The sequence below is a fragment of the Eptesicus fuscus genome, chromosome 10 (genome assembly GCF_027574615.1).
Source record: "Eptesicus fuscus isolate TK198812 chromosome 10, DD_ASM_mEF_20220401, whole genome shotgun sequence".
Lineage (NCBI taxonomy): Eukaryota > Metazoa > Chordata > Mammalia > Chiroptera > Vespertilionidae > Eptesicus > Eptesicus fuscus.
The window spans coordinates 80,361,168-80,373,831 of record NC_072482.1 but is presented as its reverse complement, the minus strand read 5'-3'; the positions used below and the strand labels follow the sequence as shown (position 1 = coordinate 80,373,831).

Genomic DNA, 12,664 nt, shown 5'->3' with positions numbered 1-12,664 from the left:
ATAGGTTCTTTACAGAGGCAATCAAGCTACAATGAGGTCATTAGGGTGGGCCCTAATCTAATATGATTGGTGTCCTTATAAGAAGGGGAAATTTAGACACAGGCAGCTACAGAGAGAATGCCATGTGAAAGGGGAGACAGTGATCTACAAGCCAAAAGAAGAGGTCTGAAACAAATCTTCCTTCACATCCCTCAGAAGGAGTCACCACTCCCTTGATTTTGAATTTCTTGCCTCCAGAACTGTGAGAAAATATATTTCTATTGTTTAAGCCATCCAGTTTGTGATACCTCATAACAGCAGCCCTACCAAACGAATACAACTACCTACTTTATTCTTTTCCTGGAAATTAAACTGTCGATTTTTATAAATTTCAACTGTACATTACTGTTGAAGAAACATATATCTATTCTATTTCACATTTGATCTCTTAACTTTAGAAAAAAAAAATCTATGCTGCTCTTTAATTATAATGTCCTGGATTTCATGATAAAATCTATGATAGCCAGAGGAGATGCTGAGAATCCTAGAAAACAACATTTCACAGCTGAATAAACAGAAGTCACCCCATTAGTTACCAATGAAGATAGTCACCTGGTTCCCAGGCTCCATGATTTCCTACAGTAGCACACAGTCCCCTTAGGTATTAGCCAAGAACTGCATGTCATCAAAATGTCAAGTTAGAAATGTTTAAAGTCAGGAGAGTATAAGAATAAGCAGAGACTTACCGTACTTTCCAGCGTATAAGACGACTGGACATATAAGATTTTCCTGGGTTAAAAAGTCATTTTATACGCTGGAAAATACGGTATATTGGACTATATTGATGGGATTAGATATAATGGATTAGATATATTGGACTACCGTATTTTCCGGCGTATAAAACGACTTTTTAACCCAGGAAAATCTTATACGCCCAGTCGTCTTATACGCCGGAAAATATGGTAGGTCACAAAAGAGTTTACCCCACTGAAACAGTTTTCTACAATTTTTGACACATATTCTTAATCAGACTATTGATAATTTCACTGTTACATGGAAGATACACTTTTATACCATTTTGAGATAAGCACAGCAAATGGAAAACTGCATATCTCAGTTAGTCCATGAAAGATGAAGATTTTCATTTCAAATCTGCATATTTAGCCCTGACGGTTTGGCTCAGTGGATAGAGCATCGGCCTGCAGACTCAAGGGTTCCAGATTCGATTCAGGTCAAGGGCCTGTACCTTGGTTGCAGGCACATCCCCAGTAGGGGGTGTGCAGGAGGCAGCTGATTGATTTTTCTCTCTCATCAATTTTTCTAACTCTCTCTCCCTCTCCCTTCCTCTCTGTAAAAAAAATCAATAAAAAAAATGTATTTGAAAAAAAATATCTGCATATTTAAGCACAGAAAAATGTTCAGAAGACCATTTATGTAATTTGGTGATTCTCAATGTTTTTCACAAGTCATACTGAATCTCTGAGGCTGTTTTAAAAAATACTATTTTAACTCAAGTTGTTACTTATTACAAAGCTAGTTATTTACTGACTAGAGGCCCGGTGCACGAAATTCATGCACTGGAAGTGGGTGTCCCTCAGCCTGGCCTGTGCCCTCTAGCAATCCGGGACCCTCATCAATTGCACCACAGAGGGTGGCCTGGCCCTCCCTCTGCAGAGTGATTGTGGGGCGATGGCAGGGCCCCCAGCCAATCACATTGCACCCGCCTTGGCTGGCCTGGCACCAGTGCATGTCATAGCGTGGTTGTCCAGAAGGTCGTCCGGACGGTCATTCTGCTGTTCAGTCGTTCGGTTGATTTGCATATTACACTTTTATTATTATAGATAGGCCTTTTCTGTTTTTTTTTCTCTTTCATTTATTTCCTTTGATGTTGAGTTTTTGGAGAAGATTCAGGGATACATGGTAGGAATCTTGAAATAGCTGATGTGGAAGAGAAATCTGACTCTTCTACCAATTAAATAGATTTCAACTCAAACAAAGGAAACCTTTAAAAAGAGGTATGCTGTGATAGAATTAGCTGCTGTAGCAGATCTTTTAAGGGTTAGTCACTGCTGATGTTCTAAGCATTAGACCATTTGGAGACTATTATAAAAAGAATACAAGCAATGATTAGATCAGATAGATTAGATTGTATTATATTAGATTAAATGGGCTGTATGGCAATTTTCATCCTAAAAGTGCCTGGTTCTATGAACTCAGTAGTAATATTATAGAACCAGTTCTTCCCCTCTGCTAACACAAGGCTTATTCCTTCATATGCTTGACACCCTTTGTGCTTGCAATAGCTATGTAATTTATTTCATTAACATATGTTTAGATGACACAGGCTGGAACATTAGTCACAGCTCATATATATCAAGTAAGTGGAAGGGCTGAAGTCAAATTCTCATTTATTAGTACAAACTCATCTATCTGTTCTATTGGGTGAGGGCAACAAACTGTCTTATAATCATGAAAAAATAAAAATATTTTAACCATCATATTAGTCCTTGGAATTCTTTTCTAAAGAGCTAAAAATAATTAGCACAGCATGAAATAATTGAACACTAACCTCCTTCATTTTTTCCAGTTCATTCTGTAAAGCTTGCTTTGCAATCTCAACTTCTATAAGCTGTTGCCTCAGTTTCTCATTTTCATCTTCTGTTGTCGTTCTCTTTTCTTCCACATTTTCCAATTCATGGTGAAGTCTCACAGATACATCCTTTGCAACCTAAATTAAAGTGTATGTAACAACAAAATATAATTAAAGACAACAAAATATGTGGGCTAAAGTTATATTCATATTAAAAGTAGTAAGAGCCAATACTTATATGCCATATGCAGGCATTATTCAGATGCTTTCCGTATAAGCCATTCACATACAACAATCCCATGAATAGGATGATTATAATTCCTGTTTTATAGATGGGGACCTCTAAGTCTTGGATACGTGAAGTAATACACTCAAGGTCATATAGCTAACAAGTGAGCAGGCAGTCTGGCTCGAAACTCTGTTCCCTTAACCTCTACACTACACTATAGTAATAAATGTTCAATTGTATCTATCATGTGTAGGCATTTTTGCCTCCTGTTCTAAAATTATCCTGGAAATTTTAGGGTTTGGAAAAGTGGAGCAGTCTTGTGTAGTGGCTCGGGAGCAGGCTGTGTTTGAGATGGGGTGAGGAGCCAGCCTGGCTAGCTACTAGCTGACGTACAGGGCTAGATGGAGGCTGGGCACCTAACCTGAGAAAAAGTTTCAGGGTAAGTACCTGTTAAATGATGTTATTAATAATCTCTACTTTATAGGGTTTTTTTTCTTGAGAAATATATGAGATAATTATACAGGGTGTCCCAAAAAAATGTGTACACACACTTTGAATAATTATAAAGTGTTTATTAAAATACATTTCATTTTCAAAATTGAGCTATCCGCTGTTAAAGTGTGTATACATTTTTGGCGGACACACTGTATATATAACAATGCTTGCCACGGTGCCCAGTGCATAGTTAGCACCCAACAAAGGTTCAAATCAAAAAAGAAGAAGAAATAATACACTGACTTTCATAAAATGTTTTCTCTAAAACAAATGTAGGAAAATTACATTTGACTTTCCTATCTTGAAGTTAATATAATTAAAATTATATTTCTGGTTATTCAAGGCCATGCAGAAAACAACTGACTTACAGTCAAACTGAACTAAACAGACCACACCTGCCCAAAAAACGCATTTCAAAGTTGAAATTTCTCCGCTGGGGGAGATTCTGAAGAAGCGACTTCCCATTGAGAAGAACGTGAAATGCTTCTTTTACTTACTTCACTCTCCCTTTACTTCCAAAAGGGGTCTTAAGTTGGAGAGTTTTCTTTTGGGGGGGTATGGAAGTGGTAAGTACCGCAAAGGACTCCTGGAAGATAGGGGCGGGGACTTGCAGAGAGAAATCTCAAACTCCTGCCAGTGCAGTTCCTATTCAGGGCTCCCACTAGGGTACTCTGCTCCTGAGCGCCTGACTCCACCTGGCCTTGGCCTTCACTTGCACGACAGATTCTGGAGGCCGGCCCAAGGCCTGAGCCTGCGCTCTGCCACACCCTGGTTTCCGCCAGGAATGGGGGCGCCCTCTTCCCACCGCCTCCCTTAGAGCCACGTCACTCCCAGGAGAGCCCACATAGCTCGCTCTCCATCAGGCCTGACTCGCGGGGCTCTTCCCATGCACCTGTCTGTCCTTCCCTTCTCCTTCCGGGACTGATACTTTGCGGTCAGAACTGCGAATCTCCGCGTCCTCAAAGCTCTTTGCCAGCCATCACTGAAGGCCTTTCAGAGTTCCCACCCGCCCCTGGGCCATGGCCCCCACCCGCCGCCCCTGCCGCGCGCCCCGAGTCCCCGCGCCGCCCCCCGCGCCGCAGACCTTGAGGTCCTGCTCCAGGCTGCGCAGCAGCTCCCCGTCGATCTCGCCGGTCTGCGCGTAGCGGAGCCTCTTGCGCTCGGCTTTGCGGAGGCGGTACTGCAGGATCCGGCAGTTCTTGTTGGCTCTCTCCAACTCGTGGCGCATTTCCTGCAGCTGACAGGCATCCTCCTCGAAGAAACTGTCCCTCATTTCGTCCATCTCGGTCCTCAGCTCGTCGATCTCGTTCTGGGGCGACAGGCCGCGGGTCGAAATTCCCCTCGCTCCCCACCCCTCTGACACACACCGTGTGCACCCCATCCCAATTCCAAATCCTCAGCCCCCTCTCCAGCAGACTGGAATGACAGAGAAACTTCGCAAAAACGGGCCCTCTTCAGGCCTTCTCGCGCGCCCCTAACTCTACCGAGCCCTCTCCGTGGAAATGTGGGCAAACCACGGTAATGAGGGAAAACGGAAGGTCCAGATTTGGATTTACCTGAAAACCTAACGCTACCAATCTCTGGCTGTTTAAAAACCGGAAAAGGCCTAGGAACCCCCTCCCCTCGTTTCCTGTCCCCCTCCCTCCTTAAGGCTCCCTAACAGGTTAGCAGCCTCTCACCCTCGCCGGACACGCCCTGATCCTCCGGGGCCCACACCTCCCCTCCCCCACCGACTACCCCCACCCTCCTCACCTTGAGAGTCTCGTTTTCCTCTCGAAGCTTCTCCATCTCCTCCTGCATTTCTTCCTGCTCCTGGCGCTGCTGCGGGTGCGGCTGCGGCTGCGAGGGAGGGGGCGCCGCCGCCTGCATGCCGCCGCCGCTCGCGCTGCCCTCGGCGCTCTGCTGGGGACCCTCGGCTGCCGCGGCCATTGGAAAGGAGGCGGGGGCCGCAGGAGCTTCGCCAATGGCAGGGGCGCCGGAGACCGGGGAGTTCCGGGGGCTGCCGCTGCCGCCGTTCTTGGTGTGCATCTGAGCCGCGGCCGCCGCGGCCGCCGCCCGCTCTTTCTTGAGATGGAACTGGATGAGCTCAGACTGCAGACATCCTTCCTTCCAGTAGCTCCCTCCACTGTTGCTTCCCCCCACTAGGCCGCTGCCGGAGTTTCTACTGCCGGGGCCTAGGGTTTTGACCGCGGAGGAGGAGGATGGCGAAGGGGAGGCCCCCTCCCCGCCGCTGCCGCCCCTCTGCGGAGCTCGGACTCCTTTCCCTCGCCAACCCCTGGGCGGCGGCGGCGGCGGCGGCTGCGGAGCGCCCCCCTCCCTTTCCCCAGAGCCGCCGCCGGCTCCTCCCCCTTCCCCACCCCCTCCTCTTTCTTCCCCGAGCGGAGGGGGTTCCCCGAGTTTAGAGGACACGGGCTCTAGGTTCCCGGGCGGCTCCTCCGTGGGGCCAAGCCTCCGGCCGCCCACCGGGGCCAGGGTGGCCGCGGGGGCCACTTCAGCACCAGCCGCGGGCTGGACAGCTCCCGGCGCAGCCCCTTTGGGAGCCGGGGGCGCCGCCTTCTCCGCCCCGCCTCCGCTCCCTCGGCTGCCGGCCCCAGGCGCCGCGCGGCCCGCGGTCTTGTTGCCCTGCTGCTGCTGCTGCTGCTGCTGCTGCAATTGCTGCTGTTGCTGCTGCAATTGCTGCTGCCGAACAGAATTGAGTTTAGTGCCTGCCCCCACCGCGGACCGGGTGGCTGCTGTGGCCTGTCGGACCGTATTGTCCCTCAGTCTAGCGGGTGATTGAGCCCGCGGCTGCTTTCTGCTGCTGCCCTCCGGGTGCAGGCGAGCCTCGGGGGCGGCGGGGGCAGCGGAAGCTGCGGCGGCGGCAGGGGCAGCGCCCCCGGTCGGTGGCTGACTCATGGCTGTCTAGAAGAATCTACTGGATGCGATTTAGAATTGGTCCATCACCAGATCACTCTCTTCCCTCCTCACCGCCACCAAACTTCCTTTCTAATCTGGAACAGAAACAAAAGAAGGAAAACATACAAGCTGTCTGCATTGTTACAGAGCAATGCAAGGAAAGTCCTAGAAAATGAGGTTTGGAAGGTGCTTAATAGAGGCCTTGACTTTAGGAGTAGGATGCGGAATTGTCCATTCTCGTTTTGCCAAGGGAGGCGCTATCTCCAACCCATTCCATTAAAATGATGACGATCTGAAAGCAGCAGAACCTTACATTCTCAAAGTAGCATGTTTGGGCAAGGGTGAGACATGGAGACAGAAAAAAGAATGGAGGGCAAGGAAGAATTTTTTAAGAAGAGGATAAAGTCCAGAAGAAGTTTCAGAGGAAAAGGAGACGTCTAATTTTACAACTATGGTTTTTCTCACCTCAAATCTGCAATGTATAGCATAATTTAGTGGAGAGAGTTCTGTTTAATTAATATTCCCAGTGTCAATTGCAGGAAAAGGGTTATGAAGGAGGCGCCTGAAGAAAATTTGCTATGGATAAATGATACTTTTCTCAATGTTCTTCTTAGTTGGAAAAATGTACCCAACTTCCTTTTTACTAGAACTAATATATATATTTTAAAAACCAATGTCATTTTCAAGAAAAATAATGTGGCACTAGAAATCATCTATATAGTTTAGTCATTAGCAGCTCTAAAAGGATTTTCCCTTTTAAGCGTTGGGAAATAATTTTTTAAAACTTTTAGAAAAGTTTATTGACAGCTGTGCACAATTTCTTTAAAATGCAGGTAGATGGCCTTTTCTACACGTATTCAAATTTCATAGTTTTGTGAATTTTTTTTAGTTTTAAGTGTAATTGCTAGATAGAAAATATTTTTATTCTTAAGCATCTTCTCAGATGATATATCATAGGCAGAGTGGTATTTTTCCAGTGTCCAGTCCCTCCTATGGAGCCAAATTCTGAGACAGGATGACCCTGCAACCAATAAGGCTGCTGCATCCTAACTCGTGGTGATAAGATCTATTTCTATTGTGTTGTGTGTTTGTTTTTTTTTTTTCAAAGAAGAAGCCTTCCATGGTATTTAAAATTTGGAAAATAGCAAACTATTGCCTCCAGGGTTCTCCCTATTGATCCAGCTAGGTAGCTAGTCAGCTAGTCAATTAGGTGCCTTTTCCTTGGAAATATAATTTTCCTCTAAAGCACTGAAAAGGGCATGACTAGGCAGAAAGTTCTGCTTTAGAAAAATCCTCCTGTTAGGAGACGAGATACTTGCTAGTTACTTCACTAGCATTTTTCCTATTATTGTCTATTTTCAGTAGCATAACTTAGTCAACATGCAGTAAATCCTCATTGTCTAAAGAAATATTACTGGAGGGCCTTCTCCAACTCCCTTTCTCTTCTCGGGCTCTCCTTCCAACTCAGTTTGGAAAATAATAGTGAACAAAGAAGACTTGGGGAGGGGGATAGAAGTTGTCCATCAACTTATTTTCTACTGTTCTCTTTGAGCCACATATCACTAGAACGTGTGGCCTGGTTAGTGCGGGTCACACTAAGGTGGATCGCTCAAACAAGTTATTTTGCCAATGCAAACTTATTTTTGTTTTGAATTGGGCAGAAGCACTCTGGAGCTGAGAGCCACCGGAGAACACTTAAACTCGGTCCCCAGACAGGCCTAGCCCAGGGCAAAGCTGGGCTTCCACAAGCAAAGGTAGCTGACTGCTGTCACGTGGTTCTCCCAAAGTGACAAGATGCTGTGTCTCTCTTCCCCGCAGAAATCACCAACCGAGCAACCCCAGAACAGCCCCAAGGAACACTTTTCACCTCCAGTTTTATCTGCCCATTTAACCTACCCTGTCTTTCATCCCCATCCCTTCAGAAATCCAGAAGAACCGCTCACTTCTCAGCAGAGGAGATGGTTGGAAGTTGATGCACATCAGCAGCGCTTTCCTTCTGATCTTCCAGTGACCTTGGGGTTTATTGTTTTGTCCAGAGACGAGGAACGTTTAACTTGGCAGTATCATCTTCGACTTTCTGGGTAAGCAGGACTTTGGGCCCACTGGCCCCAGTTCCACACGCACTGGATTTCTCCAAACAATGGCCTTAACCTGTGGACTCAGCGGCCCCCAGAGCCGGTTCCTTCCAGGCGGTCGGCGGCCCGGCTGGAGTTGCGGCTCGGAGCAGGGGACCGCGGAGGTACCAAGCCGTGCCAGACGCTCCCCAGGAAGTGCAATGATATTCATGAGCTGACCTCACCGGCTAGGCAAGGGAGGGGCGGGATTGCAAGGAAGGACACAGCAGAAGTAACCAAAGAGAGGCTACTTTCAAGAGGAAAGAGAAGAAGAAGGCGGGGGACGGGGAAAGGGGTGGGGGTGGCCAGAAGACAAAAAGGCCAAGCCACGCCCGAGATGGGAGATCTGTAGCCAGGCTCGAAGTACTTGCTGCACTCCCGTATCCCCGGGGCAGATGATTCCCAAACAGCTCGAAATCGGATGCACTGTTTTTCTGCAAAGCTTTGTCCTGGGCTCGCTCAATCTCCATCAGTTATTCACTGGGTCCTTTTCGCAGGCAGACGGATGTGAACAACCTTCCGGGCGTCACTGTCTCCTGATGCAGCTGCGAGGCGCGGGCGGGCGGCTGCTGGGAGTTCTCTTTGTTCGCTCACTTTAATTCTCAGTCGAGCTCTCCACGCGGTGCACGCCCCCACCCCCAGCCCGGGCGGAGTCAGCAGACGTCGTTTTTATGAGTAGACATGGTTGCCAGACCCACCATCCCACAGACAAAGGGTTCCTGTGAGGCCACGACTCATTTAGTGCAAACAGAACGAATATCGGTTTACAGAGGGCGTTGATAGACGAGTTTGCCCTCGGCACATTTTCTTCTCTGTTAAGCTCTAGTTTCCGCCGTGAATACAGGACCAATTGCTAGGATCCATGCTCTTTGTAGCAGTGCATGTGTGTAACAGGAATCATCAAGAGTGTGTTTATACGATATGAGCTTAAGGAATTGGGTTGGTGGGCGATTCAGAATGGATGCCTGGGAGATGTACACTGGTCCATACTGTCCCACAATAATAACATTTTTAAAAAATCTGACTGGGAAATTCTCTTTTCCCATCCAGTTTTTTTTTTTGGGGGGGGAGGGAGGGGGGTAAAACATGAAGGTCTCCTCTTACCTCTAAGAATTCCTTAGTGAATTTAAAGGTGAGAATAAAATAAACGCTGCTTTAGAAAGGGTGTTTATAAAAATTAATTTTTTTAATTAAAAGGGTATTTTTTTAAATTAAAATTTTCTTACATTTAATATTGTGCTGTTGTATCTAAAAGGAGGTCAATGCCTTGAAGTAATCATTTTTTATACTAACATGAATTTTAGTGTAATATTTTATTTACCAAGTGTAACATCTCTCATTAAAATGAAGTTGAAACAATTTAGTAGTAGTTTGCATACAAGCAATATCATTACAGCAAAATAAAAAAGATGTTCAAACCGTGGTGATTCAAATCTCCAGCTATATATCAGATAAGTATATTATTATGGCAAAATCATTCATGTATCATCTGCTCCAAAATAGATAAGTGCCTATTTTATGCCTGGCACTGTCCAAGGTGCTGGTTATGGAAAGATTAAATTAAGAAATAATCCCTGTTCTGAGGATGCTTAAACCTATTGGCTAAGGATTAGAACAATTTCCATATAATCCTTTGGAGACTTTGGACAGTGGAATTTGATACCTGTGACACCTATAATAAATAGCTCAGACTTTAACAAGCATATGGAAAATAGAGGAATAAAATTAAGTAAAATGTAATCTCCATTTATTTAGAATTTATATTCTGCAATTTTTTATTATGTACCCAAATTTGAGTTCTGACTTCCTAAAGAAATGCCAAGATCCATAGGTATCATTCAACCAAAATGGATAAAAATGAATAAAAATGTTTCCTCATTAATTTTTAAAAATTATATTATGAACATAGTCTAAGTACATAAAAGATACCTGGCTCTGCTTCTCCAAGAACTTATATACTGTTCAGGCATCTATGTTTCAAATTTTTCCTAAGACAGCATTTATTTTAATGTAATTAGTAACTTTAGAAATAATAAAATCAAGATTTTATTATCATGCAATCAATGTACTTAAATGTGTATATTAATATAGTATGCAATCTTAAGGTTGAAAATGAAAAAAAACTGAGTATAAGTGATATTTAAGATGTTTCTTTATTAAAGTAAATATGCTACAAGAACTTTTGAACTGGGAATTTATCTTCCTTATTTCTTTATTGGCCAGTTAAAGATATATATCTTCAAATTAAGCAAGCTTCAGAGAAGATCATTCAGTGATTTGTCTGAATTTAGAAAGGAATTATTTTTACCATGTTTTAAAAGTAGATAGGGCCAAGGACCTTTTAAATGACTATAATAATGAAACATCTCTGTAACACAGTAAGATGTGGATCTTCAATCAAGAAAAGAAGGCTAACGTCTCAAATTCAAAGCCCTTAAGAAAACATAGCTTTAAATCTACTATTGTCTGTGTCCTTGGGTTATGCATATCCTGTATAATAAAAGCCTAATATGCAAATCAACCAAACAGCAGAACAACCGGTTGCTATGACACACACTGACCACCAGGGGGCAGACACTCAATGCAGAAGCTGCCCCAGCCCGCAGGCCCCAGACCAGCCAAGGCTGGTGCCAGCAGGGAACCCCCGATTGCCCCACCATTCGCCCCACAGAGGGAAGCGACCGGCAGCAGCAGGTGGTGCCTGGCTGGCCAAGGCGGGTGCCAGCAAGGACCCCCAATCGCCCCACAAGTTGCCCTGCAGCTCGGCCCTGATGGCCAGCCAGGCCTAGGGACTCTACCCATGCTTGAATTTCTTGCACCGGGCCTCTAAGTGTGCATATAAGTTCTATGGTTAATCTCTTTCTTCCCCCACCCCCTTCCCTCTGAGATTCAACAGTCCAGTCTATTCCATGCTTCTATGTCTCTGAATCTGTTTTGTTCATCTGTTTATGTTGTTCATTAGATTTCACAGATGAGTGAGATCATATGACATTTGTATCTCTCTGACTGGCTTATTCTGCTTAGCATAATACTCTCAAAGGGTAAGAGAGCCTCTTTTTTATAGCATAGTATCCAGAGACATAGAAGAATGGAACAGACTGATGAATCTCAGAGGGAAGTGGGGGAAGAGATTAACCAGAGAATTTATATGCATAACCTATGGACATAGACAGTAGTGTGGTAAAGGCCTATGCAGGGGGGAGGAGGGGAGTTAGATGCAGGGTGGAGGGGGCCAATGGGGGAAAAAACAATGGGAACATCTGTAATACTTTCCACAATATGATAAATTTTAAAAAATTTACCATTCATTCTTATGCCTTTAACCATGTAATTCCACCTTTATCTACATTACTTTACAGTTTGCAAAGCCCTTCCACTTTGTATGCTGAAAATATTGTGAAGTAGATACTTCTTCTCTGCTTAAAACATGAAGTAGCTAGCTATGTTTCAGAGGTGTTAAATGGTTTACTCAAGCTTAATTTCACAATCTGAATTTGAAATGGGTCCCCTCTTTCATTAAATCTGTTTTTTTATATTCTTCCTATGTGCCTCTTTTTCATGCTCTGACTTTAAAATCTGTATTTCTAAACCTGATATTCTATCTTATCTTAGTCTGCTCTTCTTACTTATGCATAGACTATATTTGGAAATAAAACTACCATCTCAAACTCCATATGAAATTTTTCTCTCTCCTTTAACTGATATCAATCTCTATTCTATTTTTATTTTAATGAAGATAAACAATATATTCTATGTCTATTTTTCTTTTAGTGATATCATCATTTGATATACTTTCCCACTAAATATTGGTTCCTCCATTCCTTAATCTTTTCCCTTCTCTTCTATAGCTACTTTTTCAAAATATTTTCTACACTTATCTTTTCTATTTCCTGTGCAATGGCTACCAAAATCTACACACTCAGAATTCTATTTTTAGACTATTCTAAATTCTTTCTATATTAGATAAATTCTTCCTGCCAAATCTACATTATCTAATGCTACCAATTTACACTTTTATTAAACTAAAACTTCATGTCACTCTGCTTATAGTTACTACATTATTTTCAAACTCTTCCTAGACTTCAAGAAACTGCACTGTTCCCCAAAATGTACTCCCTAATACTTCACCACACATACTCCCTGTCCTAGTTAGACTTATTGTTTCTTTCCCCATAAGCAAGTGGATCTCATTCTGCTTATATACTTTCCTCTTGCTGTTTTTTTGTTTGTTTGTTTTGTTTTTTGTTTGTTTCTTTTGTTTTGTATTTGGCATGCCCTTCTTTTCATGTCCAAAAGCTACTTATACTCTAAGCCTTATCCTAAGTTTCTAACCCTTCTACCATATAAATTTAGGCAATTTTT

General features: G+C 43.9%; 1 protein-coding gene across 1 annotated transcript in view; it reads right to left on the bottom strand.

Annotated features, from left to right (window-relative positions):
* Window positions 1-6,188, bottom strand: part of SOGA3 (SOGA family member 3) — a 33,756-nt gene extending 27,568 nt beyond the window's left edge. Inside the window, exons 1-3 of the mRNA XM_054722570.1 lie at window positions 5,046-6,188; window positions 4,378-4,602; window positions 2,549-2,707 (exon numbers count right to left, since the gene is read on the bottom strand). Coding sequence (XP_054578545.1) covers window positions 2,549-2,707; window positions 4,378-4,602; window positions 5,046-6,188 — 1,527 coding nt within the window. The remainder of the gene's footprint in view (window positions 1-2,548; window positions 2,708-4,377; window positions 4,603-5,045) is intronic.
* Window positions 6,189-12,664: the final 6,476 nt, after the last annotated feature.